The 26,629-nt window shown below is 41.7% G+C and overlaps 1 protein-coding gene and 1 long non-coding RNA gene across 5 annotated transcripts in view; one reads left to right on the top strand and one right to left on the bottom strand.

Moving 5' to 3' along the window:
• CDK19 (cyclin dependent kinase 19) overlaps positions 1-12,525 on the bottom strand; it is a 133,130-nt gene extending 120,605 nt beyond the window's left edge. Inside the window, exon 1 of one of the 2 annotated variants that reach the window (XM_056342833.1) lies at positions 12,056-12,525. Coding sequence is in view for 1 of the 2 variants with exons in the window: in XM_056342832.1 (XP_056198807.1) it covers positions 12,056-12,183 (128 nt within the window). In the remaining variant the exon portion in view is untranslated. The remainder of the gene's footprint in view (positions 1-12,055) is intronic. The other variant, XM_056342832.1, reaches the window with a different exon arrangement.
• Positions 9,143-25,894, top strand: LOC130151112 (uncharacterized). 3 transcript variants are annotated; one of them, XR_008822510.1, is made up of 4 exons: positions 9,143-11,582; positions 23,483-23,542; positions 24,556-24,778; positions 25,790-25,894. It is a non-coding gene; the product is annotated as an uncharacterized LOC130151112 (long non-coding RNA). The 3 variants fall into 3 exon arrangements; XR_008822512.1 differs by lacking the exon at positions 9,143-11,582 and adding an exon at positions 16,082-21,856; XR_008822511.1 differs by lacking the exon at positions 23,483-23,542 and having other exon boundaries at positions 9,144-11,582.
• Positions 25,895-26,629: the final 735 nt, after the last annotated feature.

Genomic DNA, 26,629 nt, shown 5'->3' with positions numbered 1-26,629 from the left:
AAGGCAACTGATTACAACAGTTAGCCTTTTTTTAAAAATACCTGACTTCATTACATATATTATGAGAGACATGCAGCAGAACAGTTACACAGAACTTGGCCTGCTGGAAAATCTGGCATGTTCCAACCATACAAAAAAGACCATATTAAAAGCACCACTGGCATCAGATTATGAATAGTGTTATCACCATACCCTATTAGAAATTGAACTATATGCAGATTTTGTTGTATTATCTACAGAATATCTCTAGCTGTACCTCTAAAAACCACTGTTGATATGGCTACCCTTCTGTTTGTTTATTCCTCTGTAAACCAGTCTATGAACTCAGAAGGAAATGTGCATGTTAAAGAACAAGGCAAGTTAAGAAAAGGGATGTTAAGCTACTTGCCATTAAATACAACACCCTTACATTGTGTGCTTCCATATAGTCTCACAAAAGATGCTAAATACTTATTAACCATCCCCCAATCTTCACCTACCATAGGTCATGTGTTCTTTATGTAGGAGATGACAGCTGATTAAAAAGACTAAACAGTGAACCTGAGCACTGATAAGATTTTCTGTTATAAAAAATAAAATTCCTTTACCCAGCTACAATCTCACTAGACTAACTAAGAGTGTGGAGTAGAGGTATCTGAATATCAACATAAGGAGACTGGAACTATTTCAGCACCGCTACACATAACTACATCCTCTCCCTTTTTTTCCAGTAGTTTCTAATTCAGCAAATTAAAAGCAAATCTTTGTAGCACAGGTACCTTCTAACTGTTAATAACAGTTTCAGACTATTTCACAATCACAACCACAGACAGATTTTTAAGACCTCTTTAATAACAGACCACTGGGAATCTTACTAACCTTAATCTTGTTAAAGTTTAGCCTTTATGCTATAATAATAAATCTTTGGTTTTGTAAGGAAAGAGAGCACAACTTCAGTCACTGCCATGCTCACTCCAAACCTATTGATAAAGGTTCACACAGACCTCAACCAGCTACAGGGTTGTTGCCATTGCTAAAATTACACTGGCTCCAAAATAGCTTGACTGACTGAGAACTCTGAATTTCATACAAGTAGGTTTATTTTATAACAGATTGGCATAAGCAAACTTAACAGCCTGTTTACAAAGGTAAAACCTGAAGTGTTCACATTAAATCTTAAAAGCTGTAAAATTATTCTACTGTTCCAAGTAATTTCTTCCAGCATTTGCTATAGTAAAGCAGGGGACAGAGCTGTACCTGATCTTATTACTTTATAGACAGGCTTGATTACAGATAATTAATAGATTTAGGAAATACCTCCCTTCCAGAAAGGATACTGCATGTGGGGATTTGTTACCTTAACATAAGGAAAAGCAGCAGCACCAAAGAGAAAAACACCTCTGAAACAAAGAGGAAACATGCTTTTATTTATCACTCAATTATGTACCAAGGCCACAGACACAGGGTCCTTTAGACTATGCCAAAAGAGAATCTGCCGCTTATTTCATAAAATCATTTATAAGAAGAATGTTTGTGCCTAACGATAAATGTCACTAACATTAGCTGTCAGGCTTCAGTAACTTTTTAAACGTAGGTCCTAAAGCCTTAGTATAAAAACATATTGTAAATACACAATCCAGCTTAACGTGCATCACTTCTTTCTCTGTAGTGTTATAAATGTGGCTAAATACTGCAACTTTGATAGGTGGGAAATTACTGTTAAACCACTAAATATGAGGAAGCCTGTATTTATTTTGGGTCTTTTTGGCGAAAACCTATTTGAAACACTGAATGCAGATTTTTTTTCTACATCACTAGAATGCATTAGGTCCACCTACAGAAAAAAAAAAAAAAATACTGACTCAATGTAAAGACCTATCAGAAGGACAATGGCCTAAAACCCACAGTTACTCGGGTTGCCTTTTCCAGCTCATGACACAACCAAATGCTTTCTTTAAAGCATACAGAAAGCCCAGATTTATCAGAAACCTGTCACACAATTTCTGTTCTTCTGTTCCTTCAGACTTCCCAACTCAAATTATCTAGTATGAAATCTTTGATTGTCACAAGCAGACCTCCATGAAAGCTTATTAACACAACATGGATGTAATTCCTAGTAAACCAGCCTTTAGGTACAAAAGCTGCCACCCAAACTGCAAGTTAAGAAGCAAGATCCAACATTCTGCATGGGCAGAGTGAGACAGAGCACGTTTGCTACAGCTGGAGAGTTGTGGAGTTGAAAAAACACCCTCACAAGAAAGTATAAGGACCAGAATGAAATTCTATGAAGTCACCACGAGGTTTAATTTAATTCAGTATAAAATGGAAAAATATCTTAATTGGTTATGGAGCATCTCCATTTTTTCCCTCACTTTGATGTCAGGTGATTTGGATTTCAAAGTTACAGGTGATTTTATTCCAGCCACTGAGACAGTCTTACCACTTCCCAACAACAAACAAGGTCTTTAGTCAGCAATTGTCATACCTGTTCCTGAGGAACATAAGCCATGTTCTGCCTCCTTTGAGCTTCAAAATTGCATGTCCCGTAGTCAGAACAGGTTTCTCCCATGTTTTTTCTACAGCTTAAGAGCACCACTTTGACACAGTTTTACACTGACATTTTTTCCCCACCACTGAAGTCACGTTAAAGGCAGAATAAATGTCATTTATCTTGTAATGGTCTTTTGGTTGTCCTGAACTGAAGGTCAAATTAAATTTGGTAATTTGTCTACCTATTTGTCATTTGGAGCATGACAGAACTGGGCAAAGGAACAACTGGTTATCCTGTACAATGACTGGTTTTAATCAAAAGGTATGAACATAAAGCCAACTTAGACATCTATAGCACCCTTGAGAACATGGCAACAACTCATACAGGAACTCTGTTACAGTGATAGACATGTTCAAAGACACAGGCTGTAACCCACTGTCAGCTTCACTAATGATAATGAACCAAAGCAAGGAACATGGCATTTTTGGATGCGGAAGATGTTAAATCTTAGCATGAATCTGCGATAATCCACAGAAGTACTAATACAGGTGAGAATTTTCTCTAAGCACCTTTGAATCTGCAGAATTCATGAGTCTAAGATAAGAATTGTCTCTCTCTAAACAATCTACTTCGGAGTCAAACAGTTAATCTCATGCTGCTAGAATTTCATGCATGAGTGGCCTTTGTACCACCAGATCTCTTCAGGATCCCACTGACACACCAAAGAGGTTGGACAGTCAAGGACAGTCGCAGCTGCAGCAGTCCCCATCGTTACCCTGCGTGAATGCTTCCAAGTGCTCTAGTAAAACAGGTAAAGAAAGGAGGGACAGAAGAGGCAGAAAACCTTCTGGCCGTGTAAAAAGGACTCACTCTCCCTGCAATTAACTTAAGAGGAAACCAGATACATTGCTTCAAAACAGCGAAGTGTACCTCCAGATGTAGTTTCCTTTCCAGCAGATCTAGCTTCTGCCTCCAAGTCAATTGCCTATAACATTTATTTTCACTTGACTGTAAAAAGAAATCAATAGCATGGTCTACTTAAGTCAGCAGGGAATGAGCAAAAGAAACAAAAAAAAAATCATGCCACATCTGAGGCCCAGTTTATGGGAACATGTTTACAGCCACACCATCTGAGACCGTCCCCAGTTCATACCTGTGCTCTTATTTAGCCCAGAACCGTTATCCTTAAAGTGAGCGATGTGACACTCCCAACACACACAGGAAGCTGTAGCTGTTGAGCTGTTGTTTTGCCTGTTGGATAGCCTGACCTCAGTGTGGTTTCATCTACAACATGAACAAGCCTAGAATATTTCAAGATCACGAACTCTGTAGAAAATAGATGACAACTGAGGGAGAAACAAGCAGTTATGCAGTAGCCTCATCTGAAAATATTTATTTTAAAACTGCTAATGCCAGGAAAGACAGAAGCAAACATGAGATCCACTATTCCAGTAAACTCGGCTCCTTCAATCTTCCTCACAACCAGAAAAGTCAGTTCTGCTTAAAAAAAAAAAAAAAAAACCCTTAATAAAAATAAAAAGCACCAACCAAAAAACCCAACCCACACTTAGGGACACCAATTTTGCGAGGGTCAGTTAACACAATCTCTACAACATTCCTTCCCTTTCAGACAGTCTGATTATATACACTAATATTTCATAAATTCTCAAAAAAAAAAAATACCCAAAACACTGCTGAATGAAAGAATTGCACTCCCACCAAAAAGTCTAAGAAAATATTAACAAGAAATTCAGATACAGAAGTATCAGTCGATTTAAAGACTTTCACAGGATTTGGGTAACAACTAATTTTGATTTAAAAGGTTTCTGGTTTGTTTGGTTTTTTTCTTGTTCAATCTGTTAAGATAGATGAAGCTCACAGGAGGTCTAACAATTTCTAATTTCATCACAACTACCATTTTTACCTGTTAGTCATCTAACCTATAGTTAAGTGATCCATGTAAACCAAGTCCCTAGAGCTGGGACGCCTTCTATAAATCTAAGTTAATTATATATATGACACTCTTAAGTCAAGTCAAAACAGTAAAGTTTTTGTATTTGATATACAAGTAGAAACTGTTCATTTCTAAAGTCACGTGCCGAGTTAGCCAATTTATTCTAAAAGCAGTTGTCCTGGAGCAGTTTCAGCATTCCTTCAGGCAAACACACTGTTATTGAAACAAATCTTTTTTAAGTTTTAATACTTCGTTTCAGTAAAAGAGAATAAAAAAATCACAGCCTGTGCCAGTTCTCAAATGCCAGCAAAGTAGCTCAAGAATCAATGTATCTCTGGAAGCAGAATGTAAGAGCTGTCAATCCCTTCCATGATCAAGGAAGGGACTGTTAGCAGCAGGTCACTATATCATCTCCTGGACTGTACGCTAAGCAGCAGTGAGCACAGGCAAACAGAACCTCATTTCACAATGCAGAACTCAGCAGTTAAAAATAGAGGAGGAAGACTTGGGTCAGAAGGCATCTATGCAAATAATGAGCTTGATAAGGACCACAGAAGAGGCAAACACACCCTTTCAGGAGATATTTTCAAAAGATACAGGAAAATTTAATGTTGCTAACAAATCTCTAGGGAAATTTACTTAGAACATTCCACAGAAACTCTGGTTACTTGTGCAAACACGTCTGTAGTGTTCTGAATCATGGCCATTTATGGGGCTTGGGGGTTTTTGTTGATTTTTTTTTTTTCTGTTTTTAAATCATGCATGATGTGAAAACACTCATCTTGAAAGCAAATTCATGAAAGAAACTGTACAACTGTTCTATCCACAATACAACAAATTACATTGCATGACCCAGAAATACATCAACGTATTAAATTTCTATGTCAAGTAGTTCACATGAGAAGGATTTAACTTCTGACCTAGCCCCCTGTTCTACCGTGCTTTACACCCTTTTACCGAGTGGGGGGCAGAAAGCCATCTCTTCTTCCTGCTCAAGCTCTCACCTTCTTTTCCTGCAGCACTACTGGAAAACTCTTAAACCCCTCACTCTAACAGGAACTTTCTTATCCTCTTCATCTCTAAAAAAACCCCACTAAATCTTGATAGGTTTTCCTTTACAGCTCATTATGGACTAATTTATGCACAGGTCTTCCTCTTCAAGCCTGGCAAAAATCTTCATCTGTTCCTCTAGTAAACACAACCTCTTCCACATTTCAACACCTGCACTGTCCTTTCTCCCTCAAGCTCCCACCATCACAATACCTTTGTGCTTGCCGTAGCAGCAAATGAAACACCAGCTGCATGCTGTTTGCTTTCTGAAAGGCTATGGGCTGCACAGCTCATTTCTGCACTTTGTTTTCAGGGAGAATAACAGAAGAAAGGATAAAACAGCCATGGGAGAGACCGTATGCAAGAGCCTGAGGTAAGTACTAAACGTTACTCATCACCACTTGCACTATCCTCTTGGGCAGGAAGCAAAGCCACAGTATAGTTGCACTAGCAGCTCTCAGCCAGGCACAGTTAGGAAATACCAACGATCCCTTCCTGGACTGGGTTTTTTTAATTAGAATGCATTGCAGGCAACTAGTTAGACAGGTTTGGTTTAGTTCTGCTGCTCCTTCTCACACATATTAAGAGCACTCAGTGGTAATGAGGATTTTCAGGATTCACAGGTAAATAAAGTATTTAGACTTACTTAGCTATTGAGCGATTATAGCAAGGCATGAAAACCTTCAGCCATTCTATCTTCCTCAAGAAAATAAATTTCATCAAGAAAAAAAGTTATGGAAGTGAGGAGCAAAACACAGCTTTTCAGATACCATCATTTGTAGATATTTTGCTGCAGAGAAAGGTAATTGCTCAGGATCAAATACATTGCTTTCTGACTTGGGTCAGTATTTCTGTGATTTAGCCTGTCACAGGATTACATTAGTAAAGAGCAACTACAGCTGAAAATTCAAATTACTTATATTCAAGACAATGTCAAGTAGAGGAAATAAGATGTAAATACATAAATTATTATAGACTCTCAAATATCTTACAAGTATGAACTTGCATTGGTATATAACACTCCAGTTTCACATTGAAGAGACTATAATCCTTGCCACATCAATGAGTTGTCTCTCTTTTAACAGTAAATGTAACTGCAGTACACATGTACCCATTCCCCTGTAATTTTACCACCAACGTTGTTCATCTGTAGCATTTAGTCAACTTGAAGTGCAAGTTTCATTTCCCAACATACTCATACTACACAACATCAGTAATTTAAGTTCTGCTGAACAACAATAAGGGGAGAACAGTACACGACTTATTGCTATACAAATACTGATTTAAAAGAATAAGCAGATTACCTTTGCCTCTTCTACACCTAAGCCTTCTACCACCACAATGGTCTTAGTCATAAGTATGACTAGATACAACCTCTGAACAACATAATGGTATTAGCAGAAACTCCAACCACAGCAAGTCGCCCCCCAGGAAGAAAACTTGTTTTCCCAATGGAGTCATGGCTCACAGCACGCTATTTTTTCTCTCTTACTATTTTTCCACTTCTGCTTCAAACAAATAAGATTCATCAAATAAAGAAACTAAAACAAACAAAAGGTTACATGGCTAAGACCACATCCAGTATTCCTAAGTTAGATCATACATTTGCCTTGGATACGTATTTGATCTTCCTTTCTCTTCCCATGCCCTAACTTTCATGCAACTCATGTGTCGACTTGGATGCTGTAAGTACTTCAGATTCACACCCAAAGCTTTACATTAATACTTCTGCACACTAGCATCAGTCCAAAGGAGTCTCCTCTTTAGTTACAAGCTTACAGTACTCAAAAATGGCGTGGAGACGAGGGGGAGAGAAGATTTCATTTTCCTATGCCTGTACTTTACAGTGATGTTTTCGGACTTGCATCACTGTTGCCCAGCTTCCAAAATGGAATTCCATATTTGGCAGCCAAGGGGAAGCCCACTTCATAGCTATTCTCGTTAGAAAGTTACAGATACATTAACAACAATCTGATAAATTACATATGGTGACTTCCTTTTATTAAAAAAAAAAAAAAAAAAGGACATTACTATATTAGCATATAAATCGACAAGCTTCATTCAGCTGATACATTGTACAGCACAGGGCAGCACCAAACCTTTTATACTTGCCAAAGGACAAAACAGCAGGAGGGTCTGCCAGGGCAGCGCCAGCTCCTGAGCTGGCAGCAAGCCTAGGAGCTGCCCAGGGTACAACTCCTGGCCCTTCTGTTGCCGTTGTCTTGGAAGCTGATCACCCTGTATTTCTGTTGTTCTCTCTATAACAAGATACACACCTGCTTTTTAAAAGGTGCTTTGAAACATACAGATTAAAAATATTACCTACACAGTTACTTGGAAAGAAAAAAAAATGTTAGCTATTTTGTTAGAATAACTTCTGTTGCCCAAACCCAGGTAGTGAGTCAAAGAAAAATACCATAGCTGTAGAGTGAGAGAAAGCGGGCAGGTCAGTTTTTTGTTTAAATGTAAGCAGAAGCAGCAATAACTAGAAAGGTTTTATTCACACGAAAATTGCAGCTTTTGGAAGTGTTACATCTGCTGTCGCTGCTACAGAACAGAGAACAGAGTGGCCTATTTTCTGCTTGACTCGTGCATCCCATTATTCCTTGCATACTCCTGACCAACCAACAGCAGTATATTTTTAAGCTTGCTGACTCGTTCCAAACACCCTCCTGACATCCTGGTGAAGGAACAGAAATACTTTGTAGTGGCCTGGGCTGACAGACTGATCTTTCCCAAAGAGTAAAGGGAAATAGTTGAGGCATATGCAACAAATAAACAGAATTCCCAACCCTTGCTTTATCCTAAAAATTGCTTCCCGTATGATAAGGAGATATAGGAAGTGAAACAACTAAGCACAACGTAGTGGCTTAAACTGTGATCAAAGCAGCACGGAATATAACAAGGAGAAGTAAAGCATGAAATGATATCACTTTTCTAATCATGACCAGAAAAATTGTGTCCTTTGTTTTACCACACAAATGTGAACAAGTGTCCAAAAAATGTTAGCAATAGTCAACACAACATTTGGAGGTAGTACACACACACAAAAACTGTAATAGATTTTCCAGCTACATAAAAAGCTAAAAACTCAACACTGACAACTGAATTTCAATCATGAGGCTCGAATCTCCATTTCTCCCCCTCAAAGTCACTGGTCCAGTTTTTGTGTACACTGAAACCATTGGATAGCTTATATAAAAGACCTATTTTCTAGCCCTCCTGGACTACAAAAATATTAATGAAAGTTAAACCCAGATGCCTAATTTAGCTAAATGCATAATGCAAGTAATACCTCTAGACCTCATTAGACTACACAAATACTACTGGAATAAACGGAAGCTGCAAGTGCCCGGCACTTTTAAAAGTATGTTCGTGCAGTGCACGCAAATGTCACACCAACATTGTTCAACTCTGACTGCCTATTTTAAAAAAATAATAAAATAATAACTTCCAATAATTAATCGGCTCAGTAGAAACATGCCCAAACAATACTCTACTCTAGGCTGAAAAAGCCGAACTAAGCTGTTACTTTGTCAAAAAACTGCTTTTATGACCTAAGCAATGCAACCACTTTTTTTACAAGTATTTTATTGAACAGCTTCCCAAGCTCCATATAAACATATTTTACTATTTCATAAAGTTTATACATCAAGTTTTTGAAACATGAAGTGACAGGCTCTCAGTGGAATTTCTGCAGAGCTACGAAGTTCCTAGTGCCCTCAGCCTCCTGAGGATGTAAATTCACTACAAGCAGCAAGTAGCCAGAACCTTTCTTTTTTATACAGGAATGTCTTGCAAATTTGAAATACTGAAACAGACTCTATGATCAGCCAAAGAGAATCCCTTTACACAAGACTCAAAATCCTCCAGTGATCAGCTCACTATAAATATGCATCACTGCAAGGTTTCTGTTGCCAGCACTAGAAAAAGTTTCTGTCATTCAAGACCCCTTTAAGTTAAGAACCAATGCTAAATATCCTCCACCCCATAGAGATATTGTAGCTAGATATGTTCATAAAGAAATCACCTTAACTTAATGATTTAGGTTGTTTTCTAATATTTTTTTCTAACTTGTTTGCACCTTACTTTCACCCAAGGTCCTGAAGTTACACAAAAGCAACCAAGAGTGAACTCACCAATGCCATAAAAAGGGAAAACCAAAACCAGGGAGAATAACCCAGTTTCCAAGCTTCATTAAGTAAAACCTCTGAGTATATTATGGCACAGTTGAATTTGTGACATATTATATTACATACCAATCTGACTGCCTACTGAAACTTAGTACTTCCTTTTACCAGTTAGTCTTCTTACAGCTCAAGGTCTCCCTTTGATTATTCCCAGCTCTGACACATTAGCTATCTTTTTATCATGTTTACTTTTGCTTTACTGCCCATTTGCATTTATAATACTGTTTTATCGTAGGGATTTTGAAGACATGTCCTTTATGGTGCTTTGTAGCATCAGGGCAATTATTGCAGCAACTTACCTGTTTCATTTCTGTCATTGGCAATGGAAAGTTAGAAACAGACACGATTTTTTTTTTTTTTTCATAAAACAGTAAACCCAAAACACTGCCTTTTTTATGCTGTTCTTACAAGCAGTAATTTGAGGATTACTATAGCAAAGAACAGCAAAAAATACTTAAGGAGTATTTTGGGTGTTTTTCTTACCACATCCTCTCATATATATAATACAAATAAAACTTTAAAAAAAATTACATGACTACTAAACCCACAAATACTAGAAGAGCTAGGTGGCAGCTGTAATACCCAGAAAAGCTTTAACATTTCCTTTTCAAGTTAGCTATGCTCTAGTATTAAGATTGCAGAGCAAGCTAGTCAGAATCAGAGCTCATTTCCCATCATTTAATCATCCACCTGAATTAGCGTGCTACCTTTCAGTTATTATTCACTTTGATACTACATCCTCTTAACTTGGAGCTTAAATCATCAAGACACACATGAATGCAATTTATTCCTACAGAAGAAAACGTGGACCTTCTTTATTAATCTAAAGCATTCCATTAACCACTTCCAGAACTTTATTTTTAAAATTGCTTTTTTCCATATTCAGTCTTTTCTAAGTTTCAGTTGCCCATAATGGAAAGCTATTACATTTTGGCTTTCTGTAGAAAGGCACGACCTCTAATTTGCAAGTGTATTTTATCGAACTTCACAGTATGCTTAGAATACTTCTGTAAACACAGTCCGTACTTGTACGCTATTCACACACCACAGTGAAAAAGTGCTTAACGGCTCTTCTGAAAGAAAAAGATTGTATCAGTTCCATCTGAATATGAGGAAGAACTTCTTTACTTTGAGGGTGACAGACTATGGGACAGGCTGCCCAGGGAGGCTGTGGAGTCTCCCTCTCTAGAGACATGCAAAACCGGCCTGGCCATGATCCTGTGCAACCTGCTCTGGGAGAACCTGCTTTAGCAGGGGGTTGGACGAGATGATCTTCAGAGGTCCCTTCCAGCCCTGACTGTTCTGTGATTCTGCATTCAGAAACTGCACCTGCATGAAAGCCTTACTGAAGGCCTCACGACTGCTCCTCTTCCCCAACCACACACCAGCCAAGCAATCCCAAACTGCAGTCAGAGCTCCCTATCACTCTCTTAACCACAGTACAGTGAAAATGTCATCCACAGGACACCTGTCCCGTGGTGCCTGCTGTCTTCCGCCAAGGGAAAAGAAGGAGTCCCTGCTTAGCCAACATACACGGACGTAACAACTAAATGCCCTCTCTGGGTCTAGCCAGCAGCCAGGTATTTGGAGACGAGGACAGGTATCGTGCTCTCGCACGGGAAACAGGCACCGGTGGAGGCACACCTGTGTGCGGGTACCAGCCGAAGCCACCAGCTCTGCCTGCAAGGGGCCGCCGGGCCGAGCCTGCGCGGCGCTGGGCGCTGCAGGGTACCCGGGGCCGGGCCAGGGCCCACACGCTCCCCGGGGGCTCCCCGGGCAGCCCGGGGCGGGGCAGCCGGTGGCCAGGTGCTCCTCGCATCAAACTTGCTCCTTTTCCAGCCCCCTGCAAGTTCTCAGAGCGGGATGTCACAGCACGAACGCGGTGGCAGAGCAGACGAAAGCGATGACCCGAAACCCGGTATGCAAGCTGGCGATCCCAGCGGCACTGCCTGCTGACACAGCACCCCGGCCCGCCGGGCTGCCGGCGGGGGGACAGAGCGGGACGCGGTACCGCAGCCTCGGCCACCGCCGGCGGGAGTGCTGCCGCGTCCCGCGGCCGCCGGGGCGGGGGACACGGGCGGAGGGCTGCGGCGGGCGCAGCCGCCGGGCAGAGGCGGGCCCGCCCGCCCCTCAGGCGACGCCAGGGCTCGGCGGACGGCCGGGCACCGACGCGCGGCCGCACGGGCACGGCGCCGCAGGGCCGTGGGCCGCCCCCGCCGCGGGGCCGGGGCGCCGGGGCCCGCTCCGGGCGTAGGGCCGGGGCTGCCCGTGCGGCCTCCCAGCTCCGGGCCCCGGGCGCTGCCAGAAACTTTCCGGGGAGCGGAGCGGAGGCGGCGGCGCGGGGGGGCGCGGGGGGAGGGGAGGCGGCCCCGCCGGCGGCGCGGCCCTTACCCGTCCTTGCGGCGGGCCTTGTAGACGTGCCCGTAGGTGCCTCTGCCCACTTTGCAGCCCTCGTACTCGAACAGGTCCTCCACCCGCTCGCGCTCGGCCGCCAGCTTCGACTTGAACTCGTAGTCCATGTCTTGCCCATGGGCGGGGAGGGACGGGCAGGGGACGCGGCGGCCGGATCAGCACCCGCGGCTGGCGGAGCCCCCTCCCGGCGCCGCCATTTCCGGGGCTCGGCGGGCGGGCGGGGGGCCGGGGCGGCGGTTTGTTTTTGTTTTGGTTTGGGGCTTTTTGGCGGGGGAGGGGGTGCGCTCCGCCGCCACCCGCTTCAACTGGGCTCCTCGCGGCGCGGCGCGGGGGATGCCGGGAGTCGTAGTGCGGCTGCGGGCGCCGGCCCCGGTGCGGCGGGCGGGACGCCCTGGCGGCAGAACTACAACTCCCGGCGTGCCCCGGGCCGCCCCAGCCAGGCGGCGTCGGCGCACTCCGCTCCCCGGAGACACCGAGCGTTTCAGCTGCCGCTGGGAACTTGCTGACTCTTCACATTGCGGGCGGAGACGGGAGCGGCCAGCGCGGCCGGGCTCGGCGCCGCTCGTGGTGGGAAGGGAGAGCGGGCGCCCGCCGCGCCTCACAGCGCGCACCGGACGGCAGGGTGCCGAATAGTGCGGCAACTTGTTTATCTCGCGAGCTGCCACTCAAGGCCCGACCCCGCCTCCCTGCTGGATTCTGCCCTCTGATTGGCCGGCCTCGCCCCGCCCCCGCGGTGGCTCGGCCGCGAGTCGCCGCCGGCGGTCTCCGGGCGGCCGCGTGGGGGGACGTCGCAGCAGCCCCGCCCGACGCCGACAGGGGCGGGGGCAGGGCCCGGGGACTGTTTCGAGGCAGCGGCCGGAGCGCGCTGGGGTTACGGCGTTGCGGAGGAGCCGCTGCTCTCCTGAAGGGCGGGAGCGCGGCTCCGGGAGCGGCGGTTCGCTCGGCCCGGTGACAAGCGGCGCGCAGGAGCGGCCGTTGGGTCGCGTCCCGTGCCGGCGGCGCTGGGGCCCGGGCCCGGGCCCGCCCAGCGCGAAGGGCTCGGCAGCAGCGCGGAGGCCTCGGCCGCCTCTGGGCCGCGGGTGTGCCGGGCCGGCGGGGCCGCGGCCGCTGGGCCGGGCGGGGAAGGGGCGGAGGCGTGGGAAGCTGGGGGGGGGGGGGCGACCCGCGTGGGGAGCGCGGATCCGCAGCAGGTGGCTCGACGTGGCCGCGCGCTGCAGAATAAATCGCTTGTTCGGAGTGGGAACCGCAGGGGAGGTTACAGCCTTTGCATTCAGATACGAACCCATGAGGCTTTCTGATCCGGTATCGTAGCAAAGCAAATCCCCTTCAGCCCCAAGCACAGAGAATTTTAGACAAAAGTGGTGCTACTTGCACGTTCAGGTTTCATGCTACGTATTTTGAGATCACAGAAGTATTTAGGCCTTTTAAGATGATGTCTATCTCTCATTCGGCGATTTTGTGAGAAACATCATTCTCCATAAGCATACTTGCATTATGGAAGCACCAAGCAGAGCTAACCATATATATATATATATATATATTTATATATATCTCCTGTCATACAAGCAGGTAATAAACTCCACCTTGCATATTGAAGCTTAGTTTATAACAGTCAGTAGCAAGTGAATGAAACAGAGTGAAATTAGAGAAGGGAAGAGTAAAAATGGAGGATGTCCATGTACAGAAACCATCTCGGTTCATCACCTGCCCAGCCAGCATTAGTTACCGAAATGGAAGGTTTTTGCACCACCTAACACACTGGATGGGAGGGGCAGATCAGCTGATGTGAAGCTGTCACTGCTGACAAAGTGAAGGGTCAACTGCACTATAAGGTATGGGGCTATATATGATTAGCACATAGCTAAGTTATGAGGTCCTAACCAGAAGTTTGTTTCTGAAGCAACGGCAGAAGGAGCATAACCATTCTGAAGTGATTATTTCTTCCCGAAGGCAATAGATGATTCAGAATTTCCCTTGTGCCAGGTAGCTAGCAAGCGAAATTCTCAGAAAACTTCATCACTCCTTTACCAAAGTAATATTTTCCAGAGAACTGTAAGTGCTTTTCTCTACAGTTGCAGATACAGATCTTTCTGAACCAATCATGAGCTGGCAAATTTCCTAAACACAGGAGAGAGGGGACCATTGATCTTTCAGTGTCAACATTAAAGACATTTGCTAAAATTAGAGCTGTTTAAATGTTGCAAAGCGTTCACATCTTTGGTCACCTAGTAATCAAAGCCAACACTGAAAGAAAGGGACACAGACTTAGAAGGGAAGCATGTAGCTGTTGGAGATAATGCCACCCAGATACATTCATTCAGTCTTAAAGACACTAGGAATAAGGATTATCTTGCTGTTGGTAACAATAAATGCTGCAAGTAGTTCCCGTTGCTTTCTTCGACAAAAAAAAAAAAAAACCAAAAAAAAAAAAACCTGTTACTGCTCATTTTCATTACCAAAGCTTTTGTTTTCTACAGTTTTTATTCTACCATGTAATGACAAGACTGTCTTTTACTATAATTCATTGTATGTCCACAGCGCTGGTGAGAGGGTTAATGGCATTCCCTATTACAGAAGCCTGGCTAGGTTGGCATTTGTAAGCCAAGGCAGCTTAATTCCCTTCTACTGTACCCAGCTCCCTAGTATTGCAAGCAGCCATTTTATCCTTTCTGCCATAAACTGTTCATGCTTTGCTAGTAAATGTTTTGGCCCTTGCTGCAGCTTACTGGGAGGCTGTCTGAGAGAAACCTCTCTAAGCAGCTGGCAGACTTTTTAAAATTTCAAACCTACATTTCCCTGTGACCAGTCCATATCCATCTTTTCTTCCCATGCAAATACTGTCCTGAAGTAGCCCTTCCTGCTCCCCTGTGTGTATCCACTGCCAAAAGTATTTATAGACAGCAATCTCACCCCTACACAGCTTTTATTTTGCTGGACTAAACAAACTGTGCTCTTCTCATTCCCCTCACGAGCCCCTCCAGTAGAAGCTGGACTAGTACAAAGCTGGTTATGGAAAATGCAGAACGTGATCTACACCCTTGTTCCTTCTCTGGTGACACAGCCTTGCTGCTAGTTTCTGAATCGTTATGTTGGCCATTTAAAAGCCATTAAAAGCACAGATTCAACTAGGCAGCTCCAAGTGTAGGCCAGCTCAGAGGCTGGTTAAGAATGAAGCTACCTTCTCATTTGATGCAAAAGTTTTACTGATTCATGGTTAAAAGATGGAAATGGGCATGTTTGTTTCTTCTTGAGATTGGAGCACATGGCAGAATTCCACTTCAAGTTCATAAAGGTGGAGACAATGGTTTATGTGAGCATGGTGTCAGGCCTGCTGGAGAACATCTCTGCAGGTGGTTCCCTGAGGAGGAACAGCGGCAGGAGGCCATTGCAGAGCAGAGATGAGTCTTTGAGCTGGCAAACAGGCCAAGAGGCAGAACGGTACTGTGACATTTCCATTGCTCTTGCATGTTAGTAGAATGGTTGTGGTACTAGTAGTATGGATTTAATAACATTAACATTTTTGAAAGGTTTTTATTCATGACATTATTCCTTTCTAGTCAGAAGAGAGATGACTAACTTTTTTAATATGTAATGCCTTATCATTCTCTAATTTTGCTGATGCAGGAGGTCTGAGTAGCCCCACCAAAGAAAATAGAAAATGGCAGGCTTGCAGATTGCAAGCATTATTTTTTTCAGCCTGCCAGCCTAACTGAAGATGCCAGGTTGTTGCTTGTTAAAATCACCATTTCCTCCAAATCTCAAGTCACGTGGTTAAATAAGTGCCCAGACTGTTGGAAAGGTGTGTCAAGAAAGACTGAAAGTTGAGGAACTGAGTATTCTTACCAGTTCCCTAAGCAATTATCCAAGACAAGTAAGACGTTAATTTCTAACATAAAAAGGAAGAATTTGGTCTTTTAACACTTCAACGTCAAGGAAGTGACACATACAGACTATTCTTCTCCTTTGCAGATTGCCTTGCGCATAAAATACACTGGTTTATTTTCTTAACTTCATTCCCTGGCTTGGAAAGTTGCATTTTCTGTCATAGGCAATCTCTTACAGCTCTCTCTTTGTGTATTAGTGAGACCAAAAAATATGTGGTGTTTATTTTTAATTTTTCTAGGCCACATCTGGAAGTAGTTGCACCTTTTCTTAACTTACTGTCTTTGCAAGCTTTTACTTGTTAATCCAGAGGGAAATTTTGGATTCTCAGGGATCAAGACAGCATTTTTCCTGTAGATCTTGAGCGGGGCATTAACAAACATAGACAAACAATGTTTACTTGTCAGTCACATTTAAGCTGATGTTGTTTCACTTAAAGAGTGGAAGGATGCATCTCAGAAGTCTGAAGAGTAAGAGCAGAGAAAGTTCAGAATGAACAGAGGTCTCACATGAACTGTATTATCATCTCTACAGAAGCAGAGATAAACTAACAGTTCTATTCCAAAAAATGTAGAAATACACTTGCAAATTTGGGACATGTTAGCGTGAGAGTGTGAAGAGCCTAATGAAAGTAGGACAGCATGTCAGAGGATTTCTAATAAATATAGATTAGAAAGTCTTCAACTAGCTGTAAGTTCATACATTATCATTCCCAGTAAAACTCTGACTTTGGGAATCTTTTATGTCAATTAACTTCTAAACACCTATAATAGAACTATTAACGTTATTTTATAGGTTTAGAAAATAAAGTACATAACTAAGAGGCTCTATCAAAATTTTACAGTAAATCTAGAGAGCATGCTTGGAATGGAAGATGGAGTCCTGACTTCTGGTCTCATGGTATAATTGTTTGGCTAGCTCTGGGTGTTTTTTAATTCATTTTTATAGTACTATAATCCCCATAGTACTAAAATAGAAACCTTGTGCTTCTTTTCTTGAGTGTAATCCAAAAACCTGGTCTCAAAATAGGCTGTACTGCTTTTCACCATGTTTTTTTCCTGAGAAATAGAAAACCCTCACAAAATCATGAAAGCTGTTCCTTACCTTCTCCTTACAGATGGGCAAGATTGAACGGTTACCTGACAGAAGCAAGGGAATTCAATGTTCAGCAACTAAAAAACAGTGGGAGACAGCAAAGGAAGAGTGAAATAATTCTGCAGTGCACAGTGTGCCACAGTTCATCGTTGCACAACTATGACTCAACCTTATCTCTGGCCAACTAGTGTAACCACATTTATGTCTTTCTTAGCATATCCACTTGTTCCCTGTGAATTGTGAAGCAAGATGTGTGTGCTTATTTCATTTGGGGTACAGCACGCAGTATAGCAGGCTTGCTTCAGTTTGTCATAAAAAAACCCCAAAAAGCCAGAGGATACAATTAACTAATGTCATTGTGTATCACATTTGAGTATCAGCATGACAGCTGGTTTAGAGGGCCAGCCAATAACCCCAAGGCAGAGATTTAGGGAAAGCCATGAATCCTAAAAACGTAGAAGTTGCCCATTATGGAGAAAGCATAAACTCTAATTCTGAATATAGCAGCCCAAAATTTCATATTTTGGAGCTGCACAATCAGTGTAACTGAGTTTCCTTGGGTTTGTCAGTATACATGGTTTCAGTCTACCTGCATTGTTGGCATCCTCAGTCCAGCACCACCATATTCCACCTACTCTATTTCCTTGCCAGTCATTAAAGTTTTCGGAATCTAAATATATTGTAAACTTCCCTGTAGAATCCACTGATCTTTATCCATGAAATGGGAAAGACAGTGGCATGTAATGAAAAAGAAAAGACGTTGCTTTAATTATCTTTGAAGCATATAAAAGAGAATACAGCAAACCTGCACTGTCTGATAGCTTTCTGAAGTTAAATCCATTCCCACATAAGAAACAGACTAAACAGATAACCTGAACCGTATCAAGTTCTACTGTTATGTTTTCAACTTTTTCCATTGGATATAATAGGTTTTATACCACTGTACTGGCGGAATCCATCCTAAAGAAAACCTATGGCTATAGAACAGTATTTCATGACAAGTCTATAGAACATATGTAATTTATTACATATATATAACTACGTACTTCGGTGTTCCTCCTAGCCAAATAGATTGTGATGCCCTATTACAAGTGTTTTCAACAGCAAATGTTCAAAAGGGCTTTAAGAAGTCATCTTTGGATAGGAGACATAACAAACTTCAGCTGTACCAAGCAAAATTTATATAGAAGAAAACCTCTGAGTAATAAAGACAGTTATATAATGAAATTGTTTGGAGGTAATGTGTGATTGTTAGGCTAAAATTAAAGTCATTGGATATTTCTAAGAAAAGGTTAGGTAAACCTCGGTCAGAAATTTTGTAGTTAAGGTAACGTTAACAGGATGAGGAGAGTGGCTAGAAATTAGATTTCTTGGTTTTCTTTCCAGCCCTATTTTTCTATGACTCTGTTATTCTACATGACATAAGAATGAGCCTCATTTCATGGACTAACCCACTGAAAGACAGAACCCAAAAGACAGAAGTAAACCATGAATTTTCATGACAGAAGGGTTCTTACTTAAGGAGAGTTTGTGCTTAAAGCTGAGCTGTTCACAATTCATAAGTGAACTGGGAAAAGGAATGAATGGTGATATGACAACATTTGAGGAACGTATCTATTAATTAAGATCTAAAGCTGATTGAAAAGTACTGCAAGAGGCTTCCATGACACTGTGTGAGTAGTGGTAATTGAAAAGCAGTATTCCAAAGTGCACTGTAATGCCAATAGTGGTAGAAATATACAGACATCACAGTGAACTCTAAAAGCTAGTACCAGTCAGGGCAAGTCTTGAAGTCAGTGTGGAGCAGTTTTCTGAACAAAGATTCAGCGCTCAGAAGTAGCTAGTAGTACAAGAAAGGTAAACTTTTTTAGGGAAAGGGTAAGAAAACAGAACATAGTATAAAAACATTTTTAGTACTGCATATAACTGTGATGCACTACTTGCGTATTGCTTTCAGTTCTAGTAACCCCATCTCAAAATCCATATAGTAGGATTACAGTAACATTCAACCCTGGATAACTAAAACTCAGAAATATGAAATGGCAAAATCATGGGATACGAATACATTAGCAGCTTTTAAATACAAAATGCTGCCTCTGTTTTAGCAAGTCTGCAGGACTCAGGTTACTGGAAGCTGGCATACAGAAGGGGTTATTGCTGTCTGCTTGCCCTTTTCATATACTCTTTCATTGTGTGCTAGATGGGCCTCTGGTCTCATCTACTACAGCCGTTCTTGTGATGCTATAAGGAGAGACTAAATACATTTGGGTTTGTTAGCTGGGAAAACAAATGATTGGGAGAGTGATGTTAATAAAATAGATTGAGCCAAAAGGCATATTTAATTAATACTGTGTCATTTGTGGCCATTGCGTACTATGGTCCAGAGGAAAATTCCAGCTCGGGAATTATCTAGAACACAATTTGTTAGAATCTGAGGAGATGTGCTAACAAAATAAATGAGTGAACCAAGAGCTGGATCCCTCCTACCTGTGAATGTTTTTGAGCTTTGTGAAACTACAGTGGAATTAGATTCAGGAAAACCTAAGAACTCCTACACTGAGAGCCTCGATATGTTACTGAATTTCTGCTTTTCTTATTTCCACCCTAATTTTATTATTTCCTAACTCCATCCATGCCTCAGTGGCAAAATCCTAAATTATCTAGATTCCCGAACTGTATTTACAGCCAAATAGGAAATGACAGCATCAGCTGCTGGCTCACAACACTGAAGAAGTTGAGCAACTCTGAATTTTAAAGGAAAGCCAGATGGTCGAATGCAAGCAGGAACCACGAGTTCCATTGTCCTGCAAGGTTTTATTTCTTTGGGGACCAGATTTCCTATCTGTAATGCAAGGCAGAATACTTCCCCATCTTTAGGAAATCTTTCAGATTAAAACAGTACTGAAACTATCAGTTAGCTTTACTAGCTATGTCCATCAACCAGTAAACAGTTTGCAGTCAGTCAAATTTCAGTCAGCCTGAAAAAAAGGACTGACCAAAATTTTTTTATACTTCAGTCTATGATCTTGACAGTGCAATTCAGAAAAGAGAATAATCTGAGACTAACACCTACTGTTAATACCATATGTAGAAGACACAGAACACTGACTGTTGTAAAAAAACACTTTTCAAACCCTTGCCACCAGACCTCAAAAATTTTACTGTCAAACCTCTACAGTGCTTCTGGCTGGATGAAGTATCAAGAAGGTGACTGTGACTTTGGCCTCACAGAAGATGCAGAAACAAGAGTTGATGCAAGGGAACTATGGGGGTGGTGCATCCATAGACAATTACTGCTCTTACTACAGAACGTCAATGTCCTTGCTGATGAGTAAGACTTCTTATCACTAGCTTCTGTCTTACCCTCACTCCAATTTTACACACAGACATTCAGCAAAATTAAGGCAATCAAAAGTATTAAATCAGTGCACCTAAGCTGAAGTACTTTCAACTGCCATGTTAATGTTTCTTTGAAGGATAAAGTGTTCTGTAGCCTCTGATAGTATATTGTGTCTAGTTGGGGTTCATTTTCTTCAGAGCAGGCCATATTATGTTGTGTTTTAAATTTGTGACCAAAACAGTGTTGATAACACACCAGTGGTTTAGCTGTTGCTGAGCAGCGCTTGCATAGTACCAAGGCTGCCTCTGTTTCTCACTCTGCCTCTGCAGCAAGTAGGCTGACACAAGCTGACCAAAGAGCTACTGCATGCTGTATAACATCATGCTCAGTGATAAAATTTGGGGCAGGGGGGAGTTTTTGCAAAGTTGCTGTGGCTTGCAGACTGGCTGGGCATCAGTCTTCTTGCGGGAGGTGGTGAGTGAGTGCCTTTCCATCACTTGTTTCTTTTTCTTCCCCCTTTTTTTTTTTCTTTCCTTGACTTATGAAACTCTTTATCTTGACCCATGCATTTTTCTCCCTTTTGCCCTTTCAGTTCTCTCCCCCATCCCATTTCTGGGTGGAGTAAGTGAGCAGCTGGGTGAGTGTTCAGCTGCTGGCAAGGGTCAGCCCACCAACCCATAGGAAAACTCTGAGGAAAGAATGAGAAGGAGTTGGGATGCATCTTACTGGGCTACTTGTTTTGCCATGGCTCTCGTCTTTTACTCCCTGTGTGGGAACTACCAGATGCCTATTGTTAGGACTGGGTGGAAGAAGTCACAGTTCGTTTTCTCTTTCCCATCTACTGTTGTCAGCAAGAAGGCAGTATGGATCTCAGAAAGTTTAACAAACTAATAGCAGTTCCTGCAGCGTGAACCAACCAAATAAAATGTGCTGCTGCTTCTCTAATGCAGGCATAGGCAACCTATAGCTCTTAAACTCCTTTAAGCTTGTGTGTGGCTTCTGCAAGGGCTACAGCATATGACAAATAGCAGGGAGTGCAAATACAGTTCCTGCACATTCTGTATGTCCAGCTGTCAGTAAAAACAAACAAACTGAAGCTCCCGAAGCCAGAATTACCCTGTCACCTTGAACCCAGCTGTACCCTCCAGCAGAATGCTTACCAACAGCCTATAATGCCATTTTATAGTTTGCCCTCTCCTTGGTACGATGTCGCATTAATTTGAGCTTGCATCTCTCATCTTCCTCAGACTGAAACTGTTGTGTATGATTCTGCATAGCCACAGTCTGATATCATGACTACCAAACCACAATCTTCCTCTGAATGAAGTTTTCTTACCATTGGGTAAACCTATGGCAAAGCAGGCTCCTCCATTAACCCTGTGACTTCTGAGGAACTGCAGGAATTTGGATTCTATGGGTGCCTGAGCTTTTCAGGACTGTCTGAAGGCAAAAAACATGAAGAGGTGTTTTTTTTGTTTTTTATCTCAGAGTAAGGAGACTTAAATTTTAGGGAGTGAAATTCACTCTAAATCAAATGGAGCTCCAATAGGAATTTAATGGAACCATGTTTACCTCAGAGTCTGTTCTAAACTTCATTGTTACCATTAGAAAAACTACATCATAGGTGTTTCAGTTCTTGTGTCCGTGAAGTAGGAACAGTAATATTTAGACATTCTTAATAGGACCATCTCAAATCTAATTGGTAACTTTGGACACTGAGTATTAACCATTATTTATTGTTATTATTTTACTATTGCAAAGTGATAGTTGCTAGTGTAAACAAAACTTGCTTCATATAACCTATTGGGTCCATCACTTGCAATGGATTATTTGGTATAAGATGAAACACAAGGAGCTGTAACTTTAGCATGCTTGTAGAAGTAAGCATGCTTGAAATAGAAATAATTGTGATATCAATGGTAACAAAAAAATAGCAGTAGACTAGCAGCAGATTACCAAACTGTTATCAGTAGTGAAACCCTGAACACTGTATGTAGTGAAGTGGATGCTTCCAGAAAAGAAGATAAACCAAAATAAAGAAAATTTGTTTAAATGGTGACTTTGTGCTGATAAGACTAAGAATCCATTTTAGATGCTGAGCTCACTTCGGTCTGCCTAATTATGATGTGTTGCTTTTGATTGAAGTCATTCCCAGGTAGAGATCAAGCTGTGCAGTTAAGGAGTGGCAGAAGTGAAGCCCTGGCTTTTTTGGATCCGCATCCCATTCTTCCTCCTTCCCAGTGTCCACAGCTCAGGCTCCCTGCCCATCATCAATCTTCCCTTCCCCCAGTGTCCACAGCTCCCTCCTCCTGCCTCCCAGCTACCAGCTGGGTGAGAACCAAGGGGATGTGGCTGCTTTTGAGTTAGGCGTGTGCTGGCTGCCAGCAAACTAAACACGATGAATAAACTTTGAGTTCAGGCAGCAGCCTTTCGGTCATGGTAACAATTTGAAGGAAGTAGTCTTTTCTTTACTAAGATGTTATGTTTTATGAAACTTGGAGGAATCTCATAGTCTGAAGTTTTCTATTTCTGCATCACATGTAACTGAAATGAACTTATGGGTTCAACAGTTATTGGAGAGAGTCTGGCAAGATGGGTAGGCAAAGAGCACATCACCTAAGCCCTATTTCCTGAGGCTTACAATCACAGAGAAATTCCCTTTGACAATATAATAGATATAATTCCCAGGAGTTTATAAATAAGTTTTGAGAAAGGAACATCTGGACAATATGCAAAATACCGATCTCAGGATTTTCCTTACCATTTACAACATTCAAGGGAAATCTCCAAAGCCATTTAGTGGCATCACAGCAGAAAAACTACAGTTGTTTTGATCTGTTGGGATTAATACAGAAATTAGTAGACACTGGGATCACATGTCAGGAGCTGGAACATGACTCTATATTAAATGTCTTTGCTCCCGTGGTTAGGCCTCATTTCCCAAACATACAAAATTGTAATTCATTATCAGAACCTGGGTGGTGGTGGTGGTGGTGGTGATTTGTATATTTAAAAAAAAAAAAAGAAAAAAGTATTCATAGGTCCATACTATACAACCCTACTGAATGAAAGATTTTCACTACCTTTAGGACTTCCTGCATATTAAAGATCTTCTACTTGAACATCCACAGATGAGAATCATATGCTGTGTATGTATGAGTGTATTTTCTGCCTTTATTAAGTGCATTCTTTTTTTCACATTTACAACATTCTAGACTGTATCTGACTTAAATTCAGATACAAAAAGAACTGGTTTTGACATAGTGCAGGTAATATGATACCCGTTCTAAAATTGCATGCTTTCTTTTGTGTGTAATCTCTTTTCCTTGATATCACTTAAATATTCATATTGCATGTCATCTTTATCCCTCCTAGAGCACATTAAAAGTTGGGGGTGGGGAGTGGGGGGGTGTGGAGAAGTCAGACATCAAATTCACCTTGATATGACTTCAATGGAAGGAAGACAAAGGCATGAGCTGAACTCAGTGGCATTACAAATGAATTTATTTCTGTCTGTCAATAATTCAGATTTCACAATGAAAGTATGTCAGGTCACTGAAATGGTACGAAAAGCCATCTAGTGTCAAAAAGATGTTTAAGAAGAACTTAACGCCTGAAAGCAATCCAGTGGTTATGCCAATTCTGGATTAACTGAAAATAAAGGAGTAAATTTCGTAAATATTGATGAGCAAACAATATGCAGTGACTATAGCTTGTATTGGTCAGGCAGCACAGCAGGTGATACATTTTCACAGAGAAAGGAGACAATAGAGAAGTTCTGCACATCTTTATGAGAAACAATATTGAAATTAAAGATAAAAGATGGAGGAAAGCCCCAGATTATAAGGAATTTGATTTCCTAGCTCATGTATAAAAAGCACATCAAAGTGCTGTGCCATGACCACCGCAGAGCTTTCAGCAGGCCAGATCCCATAAAATCCTCTTCAGGAGCTCTTTCCTACATATAGAAGCTATATGGTCTTAATTCATGTGATATTAACTAAAGAAGTTCAAATTTTCTGTGCAGTTTCTCTTATATTGACTTAAAACTATTATCTGTTTGTTATATCTAAATTACTATGCATTTAGACCATAATCACAGATTAAGTCTGCAAATGCTCACTGACCTTTTGCAAAGACCCTTTTGTTTTTCTACTCACAGTTCTGCCACCTGCCCCCAAATGGGTCCCTCAGTGCCAGCAAGGCTGACGAACAACCTCCAGTGAAGTGTCCAAGGGAATGAGCTAAAGGAGCACCTGCACAACACATGTGGGAACAGTAACCTGCTGCTGGATGGTGACAAGCAACGAGATGTTGTATCTTCAACTGTTCCACCTATGTAGGGAAGGAGACGGCAGTCCACTGCCTGGCTGATGGCTAAACCGGTAAAACAGATCTAAACCATGCTAAAACCTTGACTGCACACAGCCTTGTGTACTAGACTTGCTATTTTGATTTGTAAATCAACACTGCTAACCTGGTAACCCTGTTGTACAAACATATTTATAGCATTCTAAAGGTGGGGTTTTTTTTTCACTGATGTGATATTCCTATAAACTTAACTCTAATACAGGAAGTTACTTTATCGTAATCCACAGCAGGAAGTTGTGTAGCATCCTGAGCCAATATATAAGCATTAAACAAGATGAGTTCTCTTCTCTTATCTTTATCTACATATTTTCTTTATCTGGCATCTCACAAGACAATTTTAATTTAATCTTAACTAACGATACTGCAATGTAAAATAATGCAATTTTTAAGTAGTTCTGGGAGGCCTTTATTAGCCTAATGCAGCAAAAGGAACACCAAGATAACTGCTGAGCAGGGCCAAATGAAGCTGCAACATAGCTGGGAGGGACAGGCTGTAAAGTGCTTTATGTTGTTCCGGTGCTATGAGAGGGGTGCTAATAGTCTCCAACTGTAGCCAGGTCTCCTGAATGCCCTTCTGTGGCATTCGAAAGGGTACAACTTGAAACCAAATGGAACAGCAGAATAAACAGATAACTTCTGATATTAAAATCCTTCAGTCCCAACATTGTATGTGTTACACAATATATTTCTAAATTATGCTCCTAACCTAAAAAATTTCTTCCTTGAAAAACCTACCCAGAAGTCATTACTATATGCAAATATATATTGAATGCATAAATTTATAACATATAAAATTATTATATTTTTCTAATCATTAAGATTGCAGTAACATGGGTAAAGGTGCTTACCTGCCTTGATTCTTCCGTGTGCATATTCATTTTGTGGGTGTGCTTTATAGCAGCATTGCATGTTACCAGTTTTATAACCGATGAATTTTTTCCTGAATTGTAACCTTCAGGTGCAGTTTAGTACCATGCTTTCTGCATGTTTACATATTGTTGTATGTGTCTGCTCTTTCTTTTCAGTTCAACTGAATCGTGAAGTCCTCAGAACTTACCATCCTGCTGACTGAACTGAGTTGTAAAGCTATACATACATGCACAACTGACCTGGAGAACCAATACTTGCAGGCAAGTAATGCAGATTTGAGCCCTTGCCAGTGCCTGCAGACACATGGTAGGCAAATAATCCCATACTGTGTCTGTCAGCCACTGAAGTCCCTAACATAATAAGAACTGAATGACAGTCTTGCCAAAAGCAGCATCAGAGACTTCAGTATTGGCTTAATACTTGGTAAAAGCTCCACCTAGGCACTCTACATGCCTTAGGAATGCAAATATTTTACAGCACTCTGATCCTGGTAGGAGGTTCCTTCTTTGTAATCTTATAACAAATCCAATCATTTTATCCTGTGGGGCAATTTCTGCATGAAAATAGCAAATTCAGATATCTTTCTTAGTCAGAGGATTTGAAGCTTAAGTCATTCTGAAAGCTATACTGTAATTAATATGAAAAAAGAAAGAGCCTGCTAATATAAAAATTAGCAAGCCCAGCATATGCATGCAAGAAGCATAGTTTTTTGATTTAAATAATTTAGAGGCAGCATTAAAAAAAATTTAGATGAGACATAAGAAAGATCATACATTAAGACATGAATCTATCTACTTTTTCTAGCCAAGGCTTAGTTTACTGGAATAAAAACATTTTGACAGGTACCAAAAAGAGGTGGCAGGAGCTGATATCCTGATAATGATGGTATACTGTGTAAGGGTATCCCAGAGCAGAGGTAAATTCTGGGACTGCACACTGACAGCCATAATAATTATTTAATCCTGCTGGAGTTAACGGGATTACTGCTACCCTTT

This window comes from Falco biarmicus, chromosome 6, assembly GCF_023638135.1.
Source record: "Falco biarmicus isolate bFalBia1 chromosome 6, bFalBia1.pri, whole genome shotgun sequence".
NCBI lineage: Eukaryota > Metazoa > Chordata > Aves > Falconiformes > Falconidae > Falco > Falco biarmicus.
This window is presented reverse-complemented; position numbering and strand designations above follow the sequence as displayed.